Raw genomic sequence first — 24725 nt, forward strand, 5'->3', positions numbered from 1 at the left:
AAAAGATGCGAATTGTATAGCAAACGAGATAATAGTTTCCGGAACGCTTGGAATATAATATATATAATGTTATACGAATAGTGTGATTAGCATATCGCGTTTAACCGTTGCGGTATAACGTTTGATACTGTAATATCGCAGCCATTTGTATTTCCTGAGGCTAGACTGACCCGCGATTTAAATAAAACTCGTCTGTATGATACAATATCTAATACCCAGAACGAACAACGATTATTACAGCTTGTTATTTCCTCACCGTATACATATCGGGAACGTGCACATTTACGTAGAAAAATTTGCACGAATGTATGCCAAATCCATTATTTGTTTACGATTATTACAGACGTTTGCTGAAAGATATTGATTATTTTATAGTTATATGTATATAATAACGTGCAGGTGCATGAATGTTCGATGCACAGAAAACGGAATAGAGTAGTTGGCTTTTTTCTTTTTCTATCTTTCTTTCTTTTTTTTTTTTTTTTATACAGTGCCTGAAGTTGGTAAGTTAAAAAGTGATCCGATCCGATATGTATAATAATGCCGTGTAATGCCTCTCGCTACTTATACGCGCGAATGGAATATCAAATCAACGGCGACGACCAACGCGGGTAGAGGGATAATGTGAGTTTTGTGAAGAGAAAAGAAAGCCACTCGCGGTGTGTATTTTCATTGTACAGAAAATAGAAACGAACATTTTAAAATGCCCGTCCCGTTTCGCGACCGTTATCATCGTCGACTTCGACACGTTGGCGGGTGTATTACCTTTGCAGAGAGAAAGAAAGAAAGAAAGAAGGGGGGGGGGAGGGGGAGGAGAAAGAGAGGGAAAATGAAACTTTCCACTTTTAAGACCGGCAGCTGTCACTCGTCGCTCTCCCACATGCATAACGTACCCAAGGAATTATATGCAGATCATCATTTGTGGGAGCTGAAGGAGCATCGCTGTATTTGCGCATCACCTTTTATACTTCTCTCTTTCTCTCTCTCTCTCTCTTTCGCGTTTGCGATATTTACGGGGCATGTGCATCGTATAGTAATGATATGCGGGGCGAGGGGGGGAGAGGAGGAATCTGCCCACCTGATTACCTGACTTCCATACAAAATCCTTGTCATCCAGAATCCAATCCGTCTGTTTAGTGAGAATCGCGAACGCGATACGGAAAGACATACGATAAATTACCATTGTATACGATCTTGGTTAAAATACAAAAAAATTTCACTACATTCAAGGTTTTTATTCCAGATCCTGTTCACTCGTAATTTATCCTGCGGAGAAGGTTAATATGGTCGCATAATCATTGGTAAGTTGCCGAATTTTATATACTGTTTAAAAAAGAAAAGGAAATAGGTACGTTTCGGTTAATTTACATGCTTCGGGTGTTTTATTGCCGATACGTATGCATAATTAGTTTTATCGGATTAGTATTCGTATAATATAACTGATTAAATTTTCCCGCACCGAAAAAGATAGTCAACAAAAAATTCACAAGTAGTCAATAACCAGAGGCATTTTTTTCGTCAACTTTGAAATATTTAAGAAAATTCTAAATCCTGAGGTAATATTTTACCCAAAATAAGTTAACGGAATTATGCTTGTATAAATCAGACAACAGGCCGAACACAAATTTTTTGTATAAAATAGAAAAATTGAAAATCCATCGTTTGACGCGATTCTAAAATATTTCATCGATTCCGATTCATTTCAATATACGACCCTTGCCTGAACGTTAAATTTTCCCTTTATCCAGCTTGATCGTAAATCAGTTTCACGAGCCAAGGTATAATATTACGATAATGAGTGAGTGAACAAAGTTACACTTCTACACTGTATAAAAGGGTTTATGAAGTCTAAAAGGCATGACGCGTTATACCTACTATGCATATACTCGGTGCACTAAATAGGAATGAAAGAAAAGTTTGAGAAAATGCGTAATAAGCGCTCGTTCGTTCGTACGTAGAACACTGCAGGTGCGGATATGTAGAAGGTGATTCCTACAGTTTGGTACAACGGCTATAACGCCGCGCAGAGAGACTAATGAGGCGGCTATATACGCCGTTAATTCATCTAAATACAAATGCAAGCATCACAATGCGTCGCAATAGGCTTGAAACCAACCTGACGTGATCTACCGTGATCTTGAAATTAACTTGCGGCCTAATTCCCATGGAATTGCCATGGTACCCTTATACCTTTACGACGCAACGACGCGTTGATCCCCCCCCCCCCCAATCTCTCTCTCACTCGGTATTTTACACTTATTTTAATTATTTTCCACACACCTGGAACTATATAAAGTGTAGGTATGATATTGTGAACTTTTGCTCATATCTGTACCGTTGAGGAAAAGTTTCACGTCGTCTGAAACTACAATTCGACGACCCGAGTGCACAGAGAGGTCTTCAGATATCTCCTAGGTCTGATGAATTATATATGTATTTATACAAATAAGAAAGCGTCTGCTTTCCCGCGCAAATAAAAAAAAAGAAAAGAAAAAACACTCGAGTGCGAATATCACCTCTGTATAAACGTATAATAGAATAAGTGTGTGAATAATAATAACAACAACAACAAAAACAACAATAAAATATGAATCGTCTGAACTTGATACATCTACCATATACAACAGCGATGATCGATTCTTCTAATATAAAAATTTCTAGTTCTGGTTCCCATATCGGTAGTGGGGGGATTCCGAGGAGTATAAAATGTGAATCACTAGGTATGAATATGAATTTGATTTCAGGCCATGTATGGGCGAATAATTAATCCCGTGTGAAATGCCTACGTAATTTCCAAAGAAAAGTGTGAAAAGGCCGGCGACTGGAGGGTCGTGACCTTGCGATATGATTCAGGAAGCGGCATGCGGTTGTATCGGTAAAAATGTACGTATATGATCACATCGGTGCAGAATCCTAGACGTTGTTATAATAGTGTCAGACATATCTCGGATTCTTCCGCGAATCACATTCGTTGGTCATCATTGACGTCATGTAGTGAAACATCGCGTATCGTTTGAGCGATGCCGCGTTCGTGGTTTATTCAATGACTAGTTTGGAAGCTGCATCGTGATGTGTGCGTCTCGATACATCGGATAGATGATCGTATATGGAGGCGAATTCCCGCGGGAAAAGATTATGAATGCGGTTTGCGGTTTTTGACTCCAGGATTCCATGACGCCGGCGCCAGGTTGAGTCGCAAATCTTTCAGAGTGCGATAAAAATTGCAACAATTTATTGCTCATCGCGTTGCAACCTTCGTTTTAAAGGGAAAAACGACGCGGCTGATTCGGTAATTATTATTACACGCTACGAATGCCTAGTTGCAAGCAAAGCGTGTTTTTCAGATATGGGATGACATAGATTAATATTCACGGATCATCATCATCATCATCATCCCCCGGGAGATGTCCGTTTTTACGTATTATACGATACTGTGCGTTGCTGCAGCAATTATCTGCATCTAACCTCCGCGATTATGTATAATGTACAATATATCCAAATGCTGCAAGGATAGAAAGTGCGATTTAATATCGCGTTGTTTTACGGCCTGCGTGCAGGGGATCAAGACTCAAGAGCACGGGCCAATTATAGTTTGGGATTCACAAAACCGTGGAAATTAGTTAATATCCAGTATAATAATACGCCGTGCGCCGAATAATGCTAAACAGCATTAAAAAAAAAAAAAAAAAAAAAATCAACAAAAAACTTCGTACTCCTTGAATATTTATAAAAGGATAGATGTGTGGGGGGATTAATTTATGAGCATTTCATTGTCAGTGCAATGTGTTATAAGTACGAGTATATGTGCGAACGTGTTGAAAGACGATACTGCCGGGAGTAATTTAAGCTCAGTTTCTATATAGAGATATTACCGGCAGTGTGAAACAATTATACATATGCCCGATTCTCATACATATAGGTATTTATACATAGAATTTTCGTTATTTCTAGCTATAATTTCAAATCGATCGTAATTTCGTCCATCGTTCGATCGATCTAAAACTGCGTCGTTAGTTTTTTTTAAGATGTGTTTAAATTTACAAATATCTCACGGCACGCTTTACGCTTGTATATAATGTGTATAAAAAAATATGTATAACACCAAACTGCATGATCGTTTTAATCGTAGGTGGATATTTAGTTTTTAATTTCTTCTTATAAGGATGCGTCGAGTGTATGTAGAAACAAGACGAAAATTTAATTACTTGTTTGTTTATTAGCTCTGAGCAATCGTTTGCAAGACGCTTCGGCTCTACAGGTATAAACTACATGAACCGAATGTTTTCCAAATCACGTCATTTCAGTAGGTTCATTATTAACGTTGTCGTTACGTTATTATAATGTTATCTTTTTACGGCAAAAGTCTTCACAGTTATACAGTACATATTTTTTCGAAAGTGTTGGCCTCTTGTCAATGATGAAAAAAAAAAAAAAAATTTCTAGAATAAATTATCACACGTAATAGTTACAACTGTACACGTGATGAAGAAATAAATAAATAAATAAATAAATAAATTTCCGTAACATCGTTTGATTCAACGACCGTAGTAACACGTAACGATTCTACCGATCGCTTCGTTCATAAAATCAATTGAAACTTGTCATAGAAGAATGAAAGTATCAACAGAAATGCTCGATACTTAATCCCGCAAGTTTCTCGAATAATTACCAGTTGTATAAAAAAAAAAAAAAAAATTTAAACTTAATCAACAACACATCGCAAACATACAACGCACATATTTTGCCACGGATATCTCAGATTTATCGCCAAAAAAAATTCATCTCCCGCATTTAAGAATAACGAGGATGACAATCGCTAGAAGAAGGTGGATAAAACGATGCGCACGATTTGAAAATCTACACAGTGTGAAACACGGTGACGCGTCACGAAGTTTTCACATCCGTGGATTTTTACCCGGGGCGGGGGTTATTAGGATACGATAGGGAAAAGCCCCGTGGATTCCGCGGCTTCTGCTCCCGGCAATAACGAAGTAACCTCGAGGAGGGTTTCGCGGCAACGATCAGCAGCCAGAGCCAAACCAGTACCACCAGTCAAACTCGGTCCGCGACCGGTAACCGACGTACGTAGAAATTCCGCGTTCGTTTCGTCGCTAACGCTGCTGCTGGTGTTTCTCGATACCGCTGCAAGCCTTCTTCCTGCATCTCGTGTTATTCTCGATCCTCCTCTCTCGCATATTAAACTTGAAAGTCAGTCAGTCAGTCAATCAAATTCAGTATAGTTTCGTTATACGTCTCGCAGCTCTGGATCGTCCTCTATAAATCCGTTGTTATCGCGTCGATGTAACAACAAAATACCGCATTCTTATAAATGATTTTATATAAATATTTTTTTATTCATCAAATTATAGTTCCGATCATTTGATAGTGTGGAAAAAAGTGCGCGGGTGATATATATATATTGAAAATTTGAGTCGAACTGAGGAGGGAGGGGTAAAGATATAACCATCGAATAAAGAAGTAAATAAATAAAACCACGTATATATGCATATGTATATATACATACAAAACGCAACGGATATCAACGGACAAAAAACACGGCCCTCATGGTAATGAACTAGAATATATTGAATATATTGAATAAAAAGTAATAACAAAAATTGAAAAAATATATATATATATTTCATTCCCTCGCATATATATATATATGGTATATATGTTGCATACTTATCTCTGGCTCGTTTCAATTCTTTTTATTGCCCATAATGCGGTGAACGTTGATCTTCTACGGATAGGCTTCGAGTCTAATAACTAATTGGCGATATTAACTAGTTAACAATAACAAGGAAGATCGAAACCACGCGCGGTCTGTCATTACGCGAGTTGTTACGGAAACGAGGTGGATGTAAAAGTATGAAAGACTGCACAGCCGATCACTCGCAGCGTGTCGAGAATTTTCTGAGGAACCTTTTGGTCCTAATGGTCGACGACTTGAAAAAAAAAAAAAATATTCTCGACTTTTTTTGGACGAATTTCAATTGGCACACTTTATCGGCGGATATCCGGCTCGTGTACTTTGAAAAGCAACTCTACGCAATTTGCACATTTGTTATATCATTAATAAAGTGAACTGAAATTCAAACGTTATACAGACATTTACAGCGAGACTCGAGGATTCTTGAACTGTATCACCGGCGGTACTCAACACAAACTTTCACTCGTACATATCAATGATGTGCATGTATTTGACGGTCTATGTACGATAATAATACATATTGCACTGCTTTGCCCGTGGTAGATAATATAAAAGGAAAATGATGATATGCGACGTTAGTTATTAACATTGCGTTATGTGCACGATGGTGCCGATACGATCACGCTACCTATGATATTATTACACCCATACAACGTATGCATGTACGGTGGAGGATATAGATTGCGGATCGGCAATATTATAATTCTGTACATACCTACATACGATACATACACGTATAAGGGAGGAAATACGAGTCAGGAAAATAGTTGTAAATTTTTCGGCAAGGCCTCCGTCGTTGTATTTCAACTAACCGAATTGAACAATCGTTGTAGGGATGGGACCGAACTGTTCTGTAATATATTGCTGAGGTGGAGAACGAGGATTTTGTAAGCGAAGATCCATGCATGGAAAGAGCGAAATTACATGTGTACATACGTACAATGTCTATGATCGTACGACGAAACGTGTGAAATTCCGAATGGTGTAATTATCAGATTAGTAAGCCTGAATTGTTGAGGAGACAAGATCGAATTGTTGTTCTGAGCTCTTTGTCGCGAGCATTAAAAACTCCCATGATTTGTGTGCGCGTATATATATATATATATACAAAAGGCGAAATGATCGTTGTGCAAAAGCGGACAACAACGACGTAAGAGTCGTCAGTCTCATTTTGTACATTTTTATCGCTGCAGGAAACGAGTGTTTTTATGTGTTCGTAAGTAAAAAAAAAAGAAAAGATAACAAAATCACACTGCAAACAGAATCACAGCGAAGCCCATGGATCTGCGTCGCGTTGCACGATAGTCCGGAATTTTTTTCATTTTCGATCGTAAAATCGACTTATTTATACAGCGCGATGCAAATCCTCTCGGACTCCGCGGTGGCAATTTCATTCAGAAATGTATTGCAGTAGTGTATATAGAAGAATAATTTTGCAAGACTCGCGGGGAAGAATGATACCTTACAATTTCTGCAAGATTTGTGCACTGTAAGCGCACGACGTGATTGTATACCAGGTATAATAACGTGGAAAGTGACGTGGCCGTAATAAAAAAAAAAAAAATTGAATGAAAAAAACAATAAATAAATAAATAAAAGGAAGCAGGAAGACAAACCCAAGTGAAAATTGAATAATAAATCATGATGCAAAAGCGTTGCGGATATGGAAAAGAAAAGTAAAATGAGTCGTAACAAGTACATGTCATGATCTGTGAATGCAGCCTGCGCAAATTCAGTCGGGTGAAAAAAAAAAAATTGACCGTTGCGCGCTGTCGACGTAAATTTCATGATCCGCGAGAGAAAAATAATTTTTTAAACAAGGGCATGGCATCACCGTCGTCAAATTGTCCGAGTCTGTAATAAGACAAAACGATGGAAAATAATTATAATATTATAATTATATATGAAACATGCAATCAAGTCAGGTTCTTTTAGTGCTAGGTTCTTTTGATGTATATAAAGGCGATCAACGAATCACCTCCGAAGACAAACGTTGTTCGTCCGTAGATCTTATAACGCTAATAAATTATTTCGTCGGCAAACCGTGCGTAGAGAAGGTATCTCATTGGCAGACCTGGATACAAAGAGGCCCATTCATCCGAGCACTCGGCGTGTATTGGAAGGATCGTATGCGAACCGGAAACCTTCCGAGTTTATTAAAATTATATATATATATACCTGTATGATTGATCGACTTTTGATCGAGAAAATTTTACTGCAGGCACTACGTTACACAACTTGGATTCAATTATTCCGGAACAAAATTAATTATCACTCTGCAGTACAGAGTTCGTTAAGGATAACTGGTCAATTTTGTAATATATATTCCTGGTAATTTATAAATAAATTAATGGTAATTCGATGGGTAATATTTGAGTTTTACTTTTTTTTTTGCTGTTCTTTTTTCCCCTTTTCTTTGCGGAATGCACGTTTCAATTATATGCAAAATTAAATATTCTCAGCAAACTTATTTCATCAATCGTGCCTCTGTTCTTATGACGGAGACTTCTTTTTATGGCAATTACGTGTAAATTCTGTATAACTGTTGCACTGACTTCTGAAACGTAGTCGTTTTACCGAGAAGTGGTCGTTACCTGATTTCTGTCTAATTTTAATGACTTTTCGCTGATGAACAGTGGTCGATATAAGTTCCGGAAAGTCTCAAACTTTCGTATCGTATCTCGATTATCTGCGTCGTTGATAGTGCAATAAAAAAAAATAGAACAAGGCAAAGAAGAAAAAATTTAAAGTAAGAAGAAAAAAAAACGAAGTGTCTTGAAGTATAAATCAACTACGACGTTGACCATGAATCAGTTGCATATTTTCCTCATTAGCGATTCAGAAGCGACCGCGACTAAGGAGAATCACTTCAGGTACATGTAATGTATAACACCGATCGAGCGGTGAGCGTGAACTTGCAGTATTTATTTATTATACAAGTGTGTGTATATATATATATATATATATAGATATAGATATAGATATAATGTATATATCTACTCGTTTTAGCCTCGCCATATTTGAAGCTGGAATCAGAGCGTTTCTTTCGAGAGACGACGCCGCGTATTGTTTTTTTCTATTCTACAGTGATTTACAGTTAGCCACCGTGTATACCACCGAATAATTTCGGCGTTGAGTATCTGGAACTTGACCCAGGCTCAGTTTCGTCGTGAAAAATTGTCTCGTTATTGAAGAAAAGAGAAGAAGCAAAAAAAAAAGAAAAAAGAATGAAAGGAAAATGCAACTACGGTTGAAAAATGCACAAATTGCATAGCGCGGGTTTTGCGATTTGTTATTATTCCGTGATCAACACATTCTCAGAGCCCTCGAGGATCGTTGATGTGCATACATGTCTGTTTATTTACCTCGTTTTAAAAAAATCCTCGACGAGTATTAATGACGGCTCGTCCGTACGTGTGAATTTAATTACAACACTTAAGAAGACGAAGAAAAGAAAAAAGAAATATTAAACAAAAAAAAGAAAGAAAAAAACCCCATTCGAGACACGAACATGCAATGGCGCCAATGCACCGGGTTATTTTCCATACGTAGCTATATGTTATAGTGAAGGAATAAAAATTTATTTCTATTTTACGAGAATCCTTCGCATATATATTTACAGTAATCGGTCTGAAGTTATCGCGAATATCTGCATCATGTAATTTAACGACGTTTAAGTTTATAGTATCTACGTGATTAGAGTCAGACTTCGTTCGCCGTGCATGCAAGTTTGTATACAATAAATGTAGAAATTAATTATTCAGTTTACAGCAACACACACGACTCCTCGATCGCTCGGAGAAATACTTGTGCCAGCTACCTACCGCAAGAATTTGGTTATTTTATGTTTGGCAAAAATCTCACGTCCGATCTCTTGACCGTTACATGCACAAAAGCTACCAACCTAAACTGCAAACTGCACGAATTATGCACGCGAAATATCCGCACATGCTGCAACAAGCGTGTCGAGTCACCAAATCGTGTAATGAAATAAAACGTACGTGATACGTTGTCGAAACAAAAAAAAAAATAAATAAAAAATTGGGTCGAACATTGTCTCTAAACTAAATATCAGTCCATTCGAAGAGTTTTTCCTCGCAGCTGAAATACGAAATACTTGCAAGCTTGAATTTACAATCCATGCAAATTTAAGGAGGATTATAGCTGGCCAAAGAACGATAGATTTTATTAATTTTAAGATAGTTCGTAAGCTAAAACGATCTCTTTCAAAATACTGAAATAAAAAATACTGGTATTGTGGTCTTTGCATGAGAAAAATGGTAAACGCGGTATTGAGGAGAGAAACCAAAAACAAGTGGGTCACATTTTTTCTTTTTCATCGATTAAACGTGAATTGACACAAATACAACTGGTTGAAAACTGTAGTAATATGACGTCAATCACGCCGAGGTATATCTATATATTGCGAACTCAGTGAAATTCGATTGCTTATACTTATAACATCCGCAATCATTTGTTTGTTTTTTTACGCAAGAGAAAAAATACGATCTGATTAACTTTGTTTCTTTGCGTTATACGCAGAGAAAAAAAATTGATTTTTCTTGTAATGCAAAACCAAAACTCAGAACATCGCTGCTTCGTTTCAAATCACTAGAGAATGGTTGAAAAGTCAGTAGCTTCGTGTGATTTTCGTCTGCGATAACTTATACTATTTAGAAGATTATATTTTATACGAATCCACTGGAACAGTTTATTTTTATCACTTAGCATAGTCAAATATTTATGCTCAGCAAATGCTAATATTTAAGTTGACCACTGGTAGGGAAGAAAAAAAAAAGATTGGCTTCAATGACTTTGTAAAAAGTAGTATTCTGAACAAAACAAGCCATCGTAGAGTGAAATCGAAGGAATGTTTTAGATTTTAAAAAACAATTAAACGGTTCGAAATCCAAGCTTTCGCCATCAATACAGATATTTTCGATTTTTGTACTTTAAATCTCATCTTGGTATCCGCCAAATGCAATTATTCAACGAATACATAATGAAATGGATAAAAAGTACGTATCTTCGGTCAACCAACCACCGTAATCATGCTGTGATAAGAATGTCACGTGAAATTCGTAAAGTCAGTTGTATTTATTTGTTCGTTTTCCATTCTTCATTCTTTACCAGCGGCCTACGCCGAAGGTCAGGGGTGCGCATTGTCGATGGCGACTTTCCAGGCCATGCAGAATTAGCAAAGAGATATTAATTGTAGCGCGAAGGTCAAGCCGGACCTCGAGTTTGGTCTCTCGTACACACGCAAACACACCAACATCGCGCATGTACGCCGGTATAGAATAGTTCTTGCTCAATCTTCCCGAGCGTTGGGCATCTGGTGATATTTGGTCCAGCAAAAGCCGGCCGAACCGACCAAAATTCCAAGGGCGAATTTTTCGTTGTCCCGTCGTCTACGCCGTCAGCTCCGTATAAAACGTTTATCCTTTTCGTATGCAAGGAATACACGTGCGTGTGTGGACATAGATATTTTTATTGCCATTTCGTTGTTTCGCAAGGCAATGCTGCTTGTCCGATGTCATATAAGCGTGCATTTATATATCTGTGATAATAGAACAGAAGGCGACTTGAAAAATGAATGAAAAATATAGTGAAATAATTTTTGTTTTATTATACTCGTCGAGGTGAAGCCGCTGCTGTATTCACGATTTCTTGGAAAGGTTTTTCGGTCAAGTAATTAGCCGCAAGAGCTGTCTTAATCGTTATTTTATTGATTAATTTTTTTTATACTTTCTTGAGGGCGGTCGTCGAGCGAGAGAATCGGATCTACGCGTCATGCATGACATTGCGTGTCGATAAAGAAATCAATCTTAAATGTATATAAATAACAACGTATTCGTACCGATAATCGCGTTTTTACTGTTCAACTTCAGGGACGAATGCGCGAACTAGATTTTATACCGTTTTTTCTTTCTCCCTTCCTTTGAAAAACTTCTTTTTTTTTTTCTACTCCTAGACAGGGTCAACAAACCTGACTAATGCTAATTACTTGACACGACTTACAACGTATGGAAACGAGGCTGACGATGACGAGTTGCAAATGCACCGTGGAACGCACAAGTTTCTGCTTGTACAGCGTCATTAGACACCGTGGCGTTAATTCAACGAACAGCGAGGTGGAGATTTTTTACCGTGTGAAAAGGACAATATCAGAAGAAAAATTGGTAATCACAAAGTTGAGCAAATGTGAGTGGGGCTAAAAATGTAGCGAATATCAGAAAGCAGACGGGGTACAACGTACGAATTTTAAATACAATTTGAAAATTTAGAAGAGTCAAAATGTAGAAAGTTTAAAGTACAGGAAACGAGAATTTGGAAATTTTCAAAATGAATTTTCATCAGCCCTTTAGTTTTTTCAATCATCCTACACTTTTACCCACGCCCGTAATTACAGGTATAATAAAATCTTTCTGCACGTTTCGCTAAAATTTCTTGTAGCATCAAATACCGCGATTAAAAATTACCGAATATCCTTTTACTATACGGTTCTAGCCTTGTCCTGGGCCCATGATTGTTGCAATGATCCGGTCAGCTGATTCTTGCAATGAAAAAAGGGTCGTAAAAACTGAGAGATCATTTAAGAAAAAAAATCAGCGAAACTCAGGAGGGGGCAACAACTAAACGGAGCAATAAGCAAAAACACTTTTATACGGTAACTTGAGCGATAATTCTGCTACAAGCGTTAAGTGCAGTGTATTAATCAGGGTTGATAAGTATTTCATTCACGGATGAGAAATCAGCATGGCGATTGATTGATTTTTACGCGCTGTTATAATCGCTGCGTTGCTTGATTGATTCGCAATATTATTTCCCACTGGATTAATTCAAGAACTCGTGGAAAAATTGTTGTGCAATTTTCTTAAATATCAACCGGATGGAGGAAAAATAAAAAAATGCCGCATTATAGAATTATGTTGTATATCGCCGCGTATCTAAAAAGCCAAAATGATGAACCTCGAGGACTTTGTATCAGAGCGGAAGAATCAGGCGCGTGTTTATACCATTTGGAGTATATTACACTATGTGTACTCATGTATACACTTACCGTACACACGCGGAAGCCTTGGAAGTTGTGAATTATTATTTGAACGCGTCTCTGGTCGGCAAAAATCTCAGATCTAGTATGTTTGTAGCGTGGAAACAAGTTTCCGCCACGTGTCTCAAGTTTCGTGTCTATGGAGAATATGGGTGAGTCAAATTTACTGTACATTCGTAAGTTGCGAAGATTTTCTTTTAAAATTCGAGAAAAAATAGTATAAAAATTGTAGAACAAAACTCGGACGTAGATTTTTTTAATTTCAAATCGTTTTAAAATTATTAATTATCTATCAAATTCGTTCGTTTTTACTCTATGGCGGATTATTCTTTCGGAAAAATTATTTTCCACAAATTCACTGCAACGGACTTATTTTTGTTTCTTAATTAACGGTAAATTTGACACGACAGTTTCTTTTTCTTTTGTTTTTTTTTTTTCTTAATTCAATATATCAACGTCAATGAAATCTTAAAAAATTGAATATTTATCGATAACACAGTGTGATAAAAAATAATAATATTGGTGGTATTGCAGAGAGTGTGATCTCCTTAACAAAATTACCCATTGTGGAACGAAATCGAACGAATCTATTAGATTTTTAATAATTTAAATAGTGTTTTGAACCGAAGAAGCGATATCTAAGCTCAATTCTGTAATTCTGATATCATTGTCTCAAAGAGATTTTTCTTAGCTTACGAATACGCAATGTGCAACCACCTCGTAATAAAACAAACGATATTGTATTGATTATTGACTCTGCACAAACCTCTTTGATTTCTGCGTATGTTGAAAACAAAAAAGAACTTGCAAGTAGTTATGTTTTACTCGGGCAAAAAACACCGGCAAAATGTGATTCCATAAAATCTATAATGAAACACCGCGTATGGATGAATTTAACGTTTTTGCAGCACAGGGTATAATAAAATCGAGTTATAATTGCACCTGCGGCAGCGGTGCATCATTAGGCTCATGTACAATTAAGAAGAGGAGTGCGTTATAGTTGTATACATGTGTATAGGTATAAACCTTACGCGTTGCATTGTATATATTCAAGATGCAGTTTTCATAAACAACAAATTTCGAAAGTTTGCAAGAGTTTATATTGTCGTGGGAGTTTAGGGCGTACTATAATATGTTATAATGACACTGTGCTGTTACTTGTAATACAGACGAAGTGAAGTGAAGTGCGTGCCTGCAAGATTCCTGCATCGCGGTCTCACTGCGAAAGTTGTTAATATCATATTCTGTACGCAATATCGTTTAAATAATATCTACCCTGTAGGTATAAGTATAAACTGCATAAACATCGGGTGGGACGCGAGTGCAGGTGGATAATAATTTTTGTATTATACATACGTTATATACGTGTACATATGTGTGTATATGAGGCATTCCACCCCGAACCGACCTACGTCTGACCCTCAACGTCGTTTTAAGTATGGTGTAGACCGTACAAAAAAAAATCATCTTTCACTGATTGCGAGTTTTACAGTTTTTCAACCATAGGTTTGATTTTTATCGCTGCCAAAAACACAAAAACACGATTTTTTTTTATCAATATCCCTAATATAAATTTGTATTTATTTTTATTTATATTCAATTTGATTTACCTCAATTATTAATTACTCGTTTCGCTTGTAGCTTCTAAACAGAAAGCTTACCCGCTTCCACTTTGTTTTCAAAAGTTTCGTTTTTCAACAAGCAAGTGATGAGAAAAATTCAAAGCCTATCGATTACGGCTATTCGTTAAAAAATTGTGTTTTGTGTTTCTGGGAGCAGTAAAAATCGAACCCGTGGACGAACAAATCTAAAACTCAGCGAATGATGATTTTTTTACGTACACTCTACACGATATTTAAAAAAAATTTTAAATCGTCGATGGCAACTGTCAAACGTAGGTCGGTTTGGCGTGGAATGCCTCGTATCTATATACCGTACAAGGCGGATTCGTGACTCTGCAGCAGCTCCGAAGTCGAGGAGCAGGCAAACGAGTCAGAAAGAGATAAAATGAGGTAGAGAGAGAGAGAAAGGAAGAGCCGACTTTACCGGAGACGAGCGTATTATGCAAGCGGTCGAGAAGCAACCCGGTCAATGCCAAGGTGATCTTCTCTCGGCTGGAGGCTGCGCTGCGATCATCTCTCATCTCTTCAAAGGCTTCTCCTTTTCCGTCTGGCGATCCGGATATCGCAGACTTGAAAACCGATTCCGCCTTTGCGTAATTTCCCGAGCATTAATTAACATTTTTATTAGAACTTCGCAACGCGATAAGGAATTATTCTTACTATTACGAGCTGCACACTGTTAAAAATGATTGCGATTTTACTACTTTAGTTGTCAATATACGAAATCAGGTTAAAAATTTATAAATTCGGTGCAGGGATGGAAATTTCTATGCATCATGTATTTGTCTTAAATTTACAATGAAAATTTTTGATTTTACTAAACTTTATAAGAAAAATACAGAAAAAAAGTAATTTGAATTTACTATATTGTGTAGTAAATTTGTTGTATTTGTAAATTGAGTAAATTGAATAAACAGTAAACGTATAGTGAATTCCAAAAGTTTTAAATACAGTGTAGAAAGTTCCATACAGAAATTTTTAGACGGTGCAGGTACCGTTTCTGATCCAACGATTCAATACTCGTGAATATTGTGACTAAGATCATGATACGATTGATGCAGGAGTCGCATATTTCACTCGCTGATCCGGTCCGATCGCACAATATGAAGTCAGACTGGTTTTGCCAAAATATCCCGAGGCGAGGGGGGAATTTATACGCCACGTTGAAATTGTTACGTGTCATGGGGCCGGGATCAAAAGTCTCGCTGATCCAAACGCTGCGGAACGAGATTTATGCATATATGTATATATGTATGTATGTACGTATATGCTGGACTCGGGAATTTTTATAACGCAACAATGACGAACACCGAGATGCGTATGTTATACATATTTACGCCTCAGTGTGCATGTAACTTTATAACACCGAGCGCAATGAACTTGGAGGAATCCGGCTGAAAAAATGTACGAAGATGATTGCCATCTGAATGGGATTTCTTTTTTTGTTTTTTTTTTTTTATGTCTTCAATCGTTTCTGCTCTTTTTTTTTACACGCACGCACGAACCAAGCGTGATCGGTTACTACAATTGTTATATGGTTAACCGTTTTTTAAAATTATTTTATATCGCGATGAAAAAGGATATTACATTACGATGACAAATATCAGAAACGAAATCTCTGATAGTTCGGAATTCGATACAAACTATATCTGGACACGTGTGATAAATATTTGTGGGATTAGCATATTCGTTGTGTAGGCAACAAGCCGCTTATATTCAAACACCGACACTCCCTGTCGAATTATAAATCTCGAAAACTAGATCGAGGCGCGAGATTTCAAAAACGAAACGCGTTAATACTCGGAGGTGATTTGTAGTAAGTCGGTTCGAATCGAGTTTCCTGATCAAATTTACAGCATAAGGAGTAACTTCGTTACACCGAGTGTACGAATAATCTCAAATTCAAATTCGCACATGTGTCACACATGTCAGACAAAGGTTTGAACGATTTCGTCGACTTCCTGTAATTTTAATTTTCACCTCACCGCTCGACTACACACATCTTCGCGTCATTCCGTTTCCGTCGGTGCTGAAAGATCCTTAAAATTACGGCATCTCTACTTACACGCAGGCCAAAGTGCCGCGCTCGTAATATTCACACGGTTTTCTTCAGCGCTGATCTATCGATCTTAAACAGGGAACAGCTGTATTAGCGTACACTTAAAGTCACAAATGATTTCCCACAAAGCCACCAGGCACAATGAAGCGACGGACGAATGTCATTCATGCCGAAGTCGCACGTCTATAATATATATATATATATATATATATATATATATATATATACACATATATATCAGTGGCGATAAGACCTCGTTACGTTTGACGGTGTGGGCACGGGGTGCAGGCTATACTGACGTCATATCGGAGACTCTGTATCCTACATATCGGTCGAGGAATGAAAGTAAACGCGTTCAACCTGCTCCTTGAACCCTGCATATCGAACGAAACCTTTGCACGGAGTTAAAATCTTAATACATACCTACGTATGGACAACAATAAGTATAATAATCGGAGCAGACGAAACGCGGCGAATATATGAACAGCAAGTTGATAATCGACGCAAGTACACGCTCCTAAGATTAAAAGTAAATTAATTCGTTATAAATATATTTTCGTTTCTTGATGGTTTTTACGTACGTCCATGACGCAGACACCCTTGGATTGCGGAACGGAATGCAGAATAATACCGATGCAATTTCCGTCTCTAATTCGTACTTGCGGGTGGATTTAATTAACTCCTTGTGTACCTACCACATGAGGAAGCAACGATCGGCCGGGCAAATAAGTAAAAACACGGAATGATTTTTATGTAACCGTGAGACGACGGTGTTTTAACGACGTTTGAAGTACGTCGCAAGTATAACGACGTGCAGAAACGTCGACGTCATTTTGCGCGTGCCGCGACGCCGCCACGCTCGCAGCCTTATATTATATTGTTCTCTCGGTGTCGGGTGTATTTTTCTTTTTCTCCTCCTTCTTTCGTCTTCGTATTTTATTGCAATACTTTTTTTCCACTCAAATTACAAGACATTCAGGAGTGTTATTATCCCACCAGGCCGACATGCACGCGCTAACGATCGACAAGGTTTGATCCGCACGGATCCGGGTTTACCGATTTACAGTTGTAAGAGAGCGCGCGGTCTATCGATTATCAATCGTTAATTCAAGGCCGCTGAAAATTGTGCAAGTCGCGTTACACGACACGCGACATTCCCGAGCAATGGAAGAAACGAAAAAAGTAAAAAGGCACGTGATTGCGGGCTTTTTCGCTGCTTCGAAATCGCTCCTCGCCTCACGTGTTTCCGAACTGTACGTAGCCTGATACTCGATGTTGCAAAATTTGCGACGAGTGTATATAATGTAACCCATAACGTGTAATGGTGGATGGATAATTCGGTAGGCTTTATAGAGTAAAACAACGGCGCTTCGTCTCTATAGTGGCTTGGTTATTAACGACGGTAAGAAATTAATGCTGTTCAGTGAGCACGACGCGAAACGAGAAGGAAAGTAGCTGAAAGCGTAAACTAAATTAAATAACTCGCTGCTGGGCCCAGAGGTTGAGCAAAAGTGTCTAATATACCCGGCTGCTCTACCGTATTATACCTTCTATACGCATTGTGCTGTACGGTTCGCTCTATATACAAGCGCCCACTTTATTTCGATTCGTCAAGTCATCCGCTCGTCATATCGTAATATCCGGAAGTTGGGATCTTTCGAGGCTTCGACGACTCGGCCCTTCCTGACTTAACGGCGATATCTGATCGATAAAAAAATCACGGTTTATCGTCAACAAACTTGTCAATCTTTTCGTCATTTCTCACACTCGATTAGTCTTCTTCAAAGAATTCAAACAAATTGAACGCCTGAAGTGTTTTGTAAGAGTTTTACAGTCATCGTCACACATGCTCGAGTGAATCACTTCCAATTAAAGACGAGATTAGAATTAATGTCTATATATTTGATCGATTCCTGGGATACCTTCATGGATGATTTAGCGTTACCGTTACTGTTGTTATTATTATTATTATTATTGTTGTTGTTATTATTATTATTACCATCTTGTATTCATGCATTACACGTATAAATTTTTAATGAAACGAAAATGGAATGCAATTTTTTTTTTCGCAGCGAAATTTCTCACGATTTAGATACGACCGCGAGACTTGGGCCGACCTTTTAGCCGGCTTTATAGCTCGCGTTCAGAACGAACCACTTCTTATTATACACCAACACGTATATACGCGTTGTGTACACTTGAATAGACACAACTTCCTCTCTAGTGATTCAGGGCTGGGCATATATGCGGCAGGTATTATAAGCTATAATGTAATTGTTGTCTTGTACAGGTATGCAGCAACGACAAGAGTCGAGTGCATTTGTTCGGCATATCAAGCCTCAACTTGGACTCCACGGCGGAATCGTATCGCGTTACAACCGAAGCGATTCGTGATACAGGCCTAGTCAAAGGTATTATTCGTGTCTGATAATAGGTGCAACTGTTCGCGTAGAAAGTGCATGGAACGTGTGAACGGCTTGGAGCAGCTTGCTGCACAAAGTTATTTTCATCGAAACGTGTAAAAACTCGCATACATCAGTTATGAAATGCAGATTCGGGTCATCGCCTGTGCAATTCTAAGCGAATTCAATGAAATAGAGCTTCCAATAACGGGGAGTGGTTTAAATGCGGTTCGAACTACGGTTTACGGTTTAAAACTGAATTTATACGTATACATTTGTGAAAGCAAAGCAATTTGCGCGGCTGCACAAATTAGTTTTGTAAAACTGTATAAAAATACGTGGGCAAGGTCGTGCCTAGAGGTGGTTTAAACATCGGGTCTCGGGTGCACGCAGCACTTATAAAGGCAAGAGAGAGACTATAAATGTAATGAATGAGAGCTCTCAAAGTGGCGAAACTTATCCACATTTAACGTCGGAACAACAATGGCACGGTTGCGGGGTACGGTTTTATATACTTATATCAACCAGAGCAAGCTGCGCACCGGAGTACAAGTTGGTTTTCTTGGACACAATGCCACCTGTTGTGCCAGCGGGGCCCCCCTTACAGCAGTCAGTCACAAGCCTCGAGATCTCGTTGCGCAACACATCTCTGAAATTTGTTGCCTCCAGCTTTCATCGCTCCCACAACCAAGTCGTAACAGGCCATTCGACCGCCAGTCGCCCAAAACAGCAGCTAATCCGTGTATGGATTCGGTATGCTTAGAAACGTAAATTTGGATCAGGTTTCGCGGAGACACCGGACGGGTGCGTGTAATGATTTGGACTCGGATCTTTCGCAGCTGATTCTCCATTTTTATTACACCCTCTCTGTTGGAGCGGAATTTATTGGCCAATGATTCGTTAATCGATGGAGGGACGGAGTCAACTTTTGAACCTCGTTCCTGGCGAACTTCAATCGTAAAGGAACGAAATCGTACGGTTATATTATAAGGACGTCTGCAGGTTACACCTACATGTACGCGTTCTACAACTTTGGCGACGGAAATCGTTACCGTCGATCTAATCCCGTTCCATCGTCCTTGGAAGTTTATAGTTTAACTTCGTGGGAACGAGCATGAGAAAGAACCATACTGAATCTGGCCAAAGGGGGCCGATGTATGGGTACACATAAACACGGTGCATTACACACCGCGTGAGTACCATGGACACTTTTATAAGAGGTGATATCCTGACTCCGCGTGTCAAGGATCGTCTGACCGTTCGCCTAGTGTATACATGGGTATAATATTATACAGCGAAGAAAGTACTCCGGACAAATTACCTCAATATGTACAATTTTAACGACAAGTTCTTTATATGCCAAGCGGGAAATAGGGGGGAGAAATGTCCAGGAAAGGCGACGATGCAGTGACCCGGAAGACGCAACGTCGCGTCGGTACGTGTATGTATGATCAACTCATTAAACCAGGGCGCAAAGCTCTCTGCACGACGAACTCTCGAGTCATAACAACTCGAATCGGTCGACACTCTAGTGACCCGCGAATGTTCGTCGAATGGAGACCAGAGAGACCGTTCACCAGTCTCGGCGTGTCTAGGCATCTGGTGTTATACATTACGTGTAGGTACACAGAGAAAGGCGTGGCGCCGTCGCGTATCTCGGCATTCCGTTGATCGTTGCAATTTCATAGCCGATGAAATTCTCGTGCGGAATCGATCAGGAAGAGTTCTATGCGTCGAAAAAATTTTTAGGCTTGGAAAATAATCCGACTGCAGGCGTGATTTTTCACACGAATAAAGTGTATGCGAAAAGCTGTACGATGTACAGGAAACTATTTACTCTCGATTAACGGCGGCGTGGAAAGTATCGCGGTTCAGCGTTAGACAGGTATTGCGATTAGTGAAGTAACAAAACGAGACTAGACCGTGTACCCCCACCCCTCCACCCAGTTTATGCATAAACGTTAAGCAAGCATTGTTTATTTCATTTTCTTTACTTTCTTTCTTTTTCAGAGCACGAAAATTGATTCCGCGCGCCTACCTCAGCGGTTACACAACCGAAATATTAGCATACCTAATAATTTCCGAACGAGCATGGTATACAAGCCATCACCGTGTGTTTCTAACTACCTCGACGGTCTTGCAGAGTGAATTATCATTCATTACGTGAATACGGAAATTCCTCTAACAATTGTCGTATATTATTCTGTTTCAGATGGCACTGCACTTATCGGCGAGAAATATGGTGGTCGTAGTGATCGTGGCGGCAGCATGTGCCTCGGTAGCATCATCGGTTATCGACGATGACGAAAAGTTCCTCGAGATAGGCGTCAACGTCGACGAGAAAACTAGTCAAAAATTGAATGCCAAGACGGAATCAGAATCGATTAGAAACGTTACAACGACGACGTCGAGGCGCGACAAGAAGATTATCCACAGACTGATCGGTGGGCACGTGAAGCATTACAGCGCGAAAGTGACGGAGGCCAAGGATCAACGTGAAACACCGCCGACGAGGTGGGACGAGGACGGACTGGTGATGTCGTCGGCCGGAAACGGAAAGGAAAAGACGTCTTCGTCGACGCGACGAACCGATGACGACGAAGAGAAGAAATCCCTTTCGCAGCAGGTTAAGGAGGGGAAATACGGACTTATACAGAACGAGATATACAAGACGCCACCCGAGAGGCCGGGGATCATAAGCTACCTCGGTAATCCCGAGGTGCCGAAGGACACCGCCAAGAATTTGGGGGGACTGGAAGAGGAGGAGATATGGCTCGCGGAGAATCATTTGCTCGTCCTGAGGGGCGGGAAATTTCCTGTATCGAACGTCAACGCAAAAAGGCCCGAAAGCAACACCGGCAACTGGCCGCCCATCGATGATTACAAGGCGCCAGAACGGCAGGTCAAAATACCACCGCATCCGAAAGTGCCGCCGCCCTTTCCCGTCCAGCTCACTGAAGGGGGACCCGTTCAGATTATCCGGGCAAACGGGTCCGTGTCGGTCGTCAACGACACCGCCGACTACGAGGAGTACGCCAACTATCCGGAGGGTTTCTACCCGGGGGAGGCGCCGTTTTATCCGACCTCGTCCAACATCTCGGAGCCCGTAAGCACCGGCTTCTACGGCAACGCTTCCGAGGGGGTTTTGGGGCCCTTTTACCAGTCACTTCCGGCCGGCGCGGTATTCGTCCCGCCGCCGAGCAACCAGACGGACTACGACGAGGAAGACCAGTCGATATACTACCCGCCACCCTACAGCTTCTACTACCCGCAGGACAACGCGACCGCGGTACCCCCTGGTCCCCTTGTTCCCGGCATAATCCTGCCTCCCCCGCCGAACTTCTTCGCCGAACAGGACGAGCGGAAGCCGACGACCAAGGGCAGGTTCTACGCGAAAGAAACCACCACCACCCCCAGGACGACGACCACAACCGAACGAATCCGGGAGACGACGAAGTACACTCCGCCGGCTCCGACGCCGCGACGTAAGACGGTCCCGAAACCGTACAAGGCTCGATTCCCGACAACAACACCGAGCTACTCGACCGGTACGAAGCCGACTACGAGAGTCCAGAGCCACCAAGGAACCCCGAAGACGGTCGGTAAGCTCAAGTCCAGGAACTTTACCCGGGTTCCAATCACGCCGGTGACTTCGACGCCGTTCGACACCCCGCGGTACGTCGAAACGACAACCACGGTCCCGGAGAAAGCGAGCACCACTCCGACCGGCGACTACTACGACGTCCAGACCGAGGTCGAGAACCATTTGGTCGATTTGGGCCCGCCTCAGGGCGGTCAATGGTCAGCGATAGTGAGTAGCACCGCGGTGCCTCTGCTCGCCTATTACGCGACTACACCGTTGCCGTCGGAGCGGACGAGGAGTACGGAGGATGATATAGCGCCGATTCACGTCAAGGCGGAGATTGATATACCGGCGAAGAATCCCGCGGCTTATTACTTCTACGAGGAGACGAATGGGCCGGCGGTCGCCACGACGACACCTTCACCGTACTACGACGTCCAACCGATACCGAGGCGGCGTCAACCGAAGAAGCAGTATTACAGCGTCGAGATGGTACCGTCCCAGCAGACGTCGAACGACTTCGCAGACCTGAAACTCAACCCGGTAATTAAGACGGGACAAGGTTACGAGTTCATAGACCCGGAGCCGGTGGTTCGGAATCCCGCACCAACGACCAAGTATAACGTCGAGCGAATTAGAGGGTCTGTTAGCGATCGGGAAAATTCACCGAAGTACTATCAGTCTCTGTCGTTGGGGGGCTCGACGGCCACCATCAAACCTTACTACACGACGCAGAGGCCGCGATTCTACTACCAGAGTACCCGTAACGAACAGTACGCGGACTACAGGGATGATCAGGAGGTAAAATCGAGTCCGATTTATCAGTATAGCTACGAGGCCAACGGTTACACGAAGCAGCGACAACAGCAGAGCTATAGGCAGCAAGAAATAGACGACGTACCGACACCGGATGTACGACAAGTCTATAACGAGTATCAACAACCGACGAGGACGGCTGGGGGCCAGTACTACAACGATTACGACGTCCAGCCGGTGCAGAAGGTGCAGAAATCGTCTGGGATCTCGTACCTGACGAATCACAGACAGTCGTATTCAGCGGCGGCGGCGAGGCCATCGGTAAACACGACGCCGAATCCGCATCACGCGTATTACACGAAACAGGATGAGCAGCTGCTGGACGATGTGACCAAGCAGTACTTCACGATATTCGGTAAAAAGTTGCCGGAAAACGTCCTTCAAAGCACGACACCTTTGTACAGAGTCGAGGCGGCGGCTGAAACGACGACGGAGAGTCCGGTGGGCCACGACATCAACACCTACGTGGCGAACAATCGTTACAACGGTAACGGTAACAGTGCCGCGGTTCATCAGCTGCAGAGTTTGACACCACCCAAGGTCAGCGTTCACTACGGCGACCAGACGCAGAGGCCGTATTCCCTCGAGGGCGACACTCTGGTGAATTACAAAAACCCGTTGCCGCCGATAAACCCGGACGCCGAGTTCATCCCCGTTAACAAACCGGTAGCACCGTCTAGGCAGCGGCTCCAAGAGTTCAGAAGCGAGCAGATTTCAACGCCGTTCAGAAATCGAAACGGCGGTAATTACCTCCAGGGATCCAATCAGCGGGAGACGTCTTCGTATCGTGGACGCTATCCGACTCCGTCGCCGATATCGCTTGCCAATGATATTTCGGTAAACTACCGAGACCCCAGGCCGCCGATAAATCCGGACGCCGAGTTCATAAATCCTGTACAGGGGCAACGGAATCAAGCGACTAGAGGTGGCTCGTATTTTGCCTATCAGTTACCCGGCAACGGGGGACACTTTTATTTCCTTACGCCACAGGCGATATCCCAAAGGCAAGATCTTACCAACGGCGGATATTTTTACTCGAAACCCACCGCGACGAGGCTCGTGAGACGTCGTCGTCGGGGTCCCGCCGAGGGCTGAAAATTTCGAAATCGTACTGACCGAAGGCAGTCCCAAAATGCCATAAAACGAATGAGAAATGTTGCACGGATATTATCGAAGGAACAAAAGTATGGGCCTCATTTGTATGCCTATTACGTACGCAATTTGCTGTATCAGCACAACAATCCTGATTATCTTATAATTTATTTTTGTATATATTGAGTATTAAGTTAATTACTATTACTATTATTATTTTATTCTACGCCGGTATATTAGTGGCACGTTTTATCACAATCGTACCACGCAGGATACGATCAGTTGTTAAAATTGTGATTCGATTAATTATTATCATTATTATTGTGTACTATCTTGTATGTTATCTGTGATTAAAGAAATTTTTAATTTACGTGTACAATTGAA

The 24725-nt window shown here is 40.8% G+C and overlaps 2 protein-coding genes across 6 annotated transcripts in view; one reads left to right on the top strand and one right to left on the bottom strand.

Moving 5' to 3' along the window:
* Window positions 1-24725, bottom strand: part of LOC124184682 (N-alpha-acetyltransferase 15, NatA auxiliary subunit) — a 38823-nt gene that overhangs the window by 9633 nt on the left and 4465 nt on the right. The window lies entirely within an intron of this gene.
* On the top strand, window positions 1161-24725 carry LOC124184679. Of its 5 annotated transcripts, none has more exons than XM_046574673.1 (3): window positions 5037-5567; window positions 20861-20944; window positions 21063-24725. In XM_046574673.1, exons 1-3 carry the CDS (start codon window positions 5565-5567, stop codon window positions 24342-24344), a joined length of 3369 nt encoding a protein of 1122 aa, XP_046430629.1. In that variant the 5' UTR covers window positions 5037-5564; the 3' UTR covers window positions 24345-24725. The 5 variants fall into 5 exon arrangements, with proteins under 5 accessions (XP_046430631.1, XP_046430629.1, XP_046430630.1 ...); XM_046574671.1 differs by lacking the exon at window positions 5037-5567 and adding an exon at window positions 11743-11895; XM_046574675.1 differs by lacking the exons at window positions 5037-5567; window positions 20861-20944 and adding an exon at window positions 1161-1301.

This window comes from Neodiprion fabricii, chromosome 6, assembly GCF_021155785.1.
Source record: "Neodiprion fabricii isolate iyNeoFabr1 chromosome 6, iyNeoFabr1.1, whole genome shotgun sequence".
Classification (NCBI taxonomy): domain Eukaryota; kingdom Metazoa; phylum Arthropoda; class Insecta; order Hymenoptera; family Diprionidae; genus Neodiprion; species Neodiprion fabricii.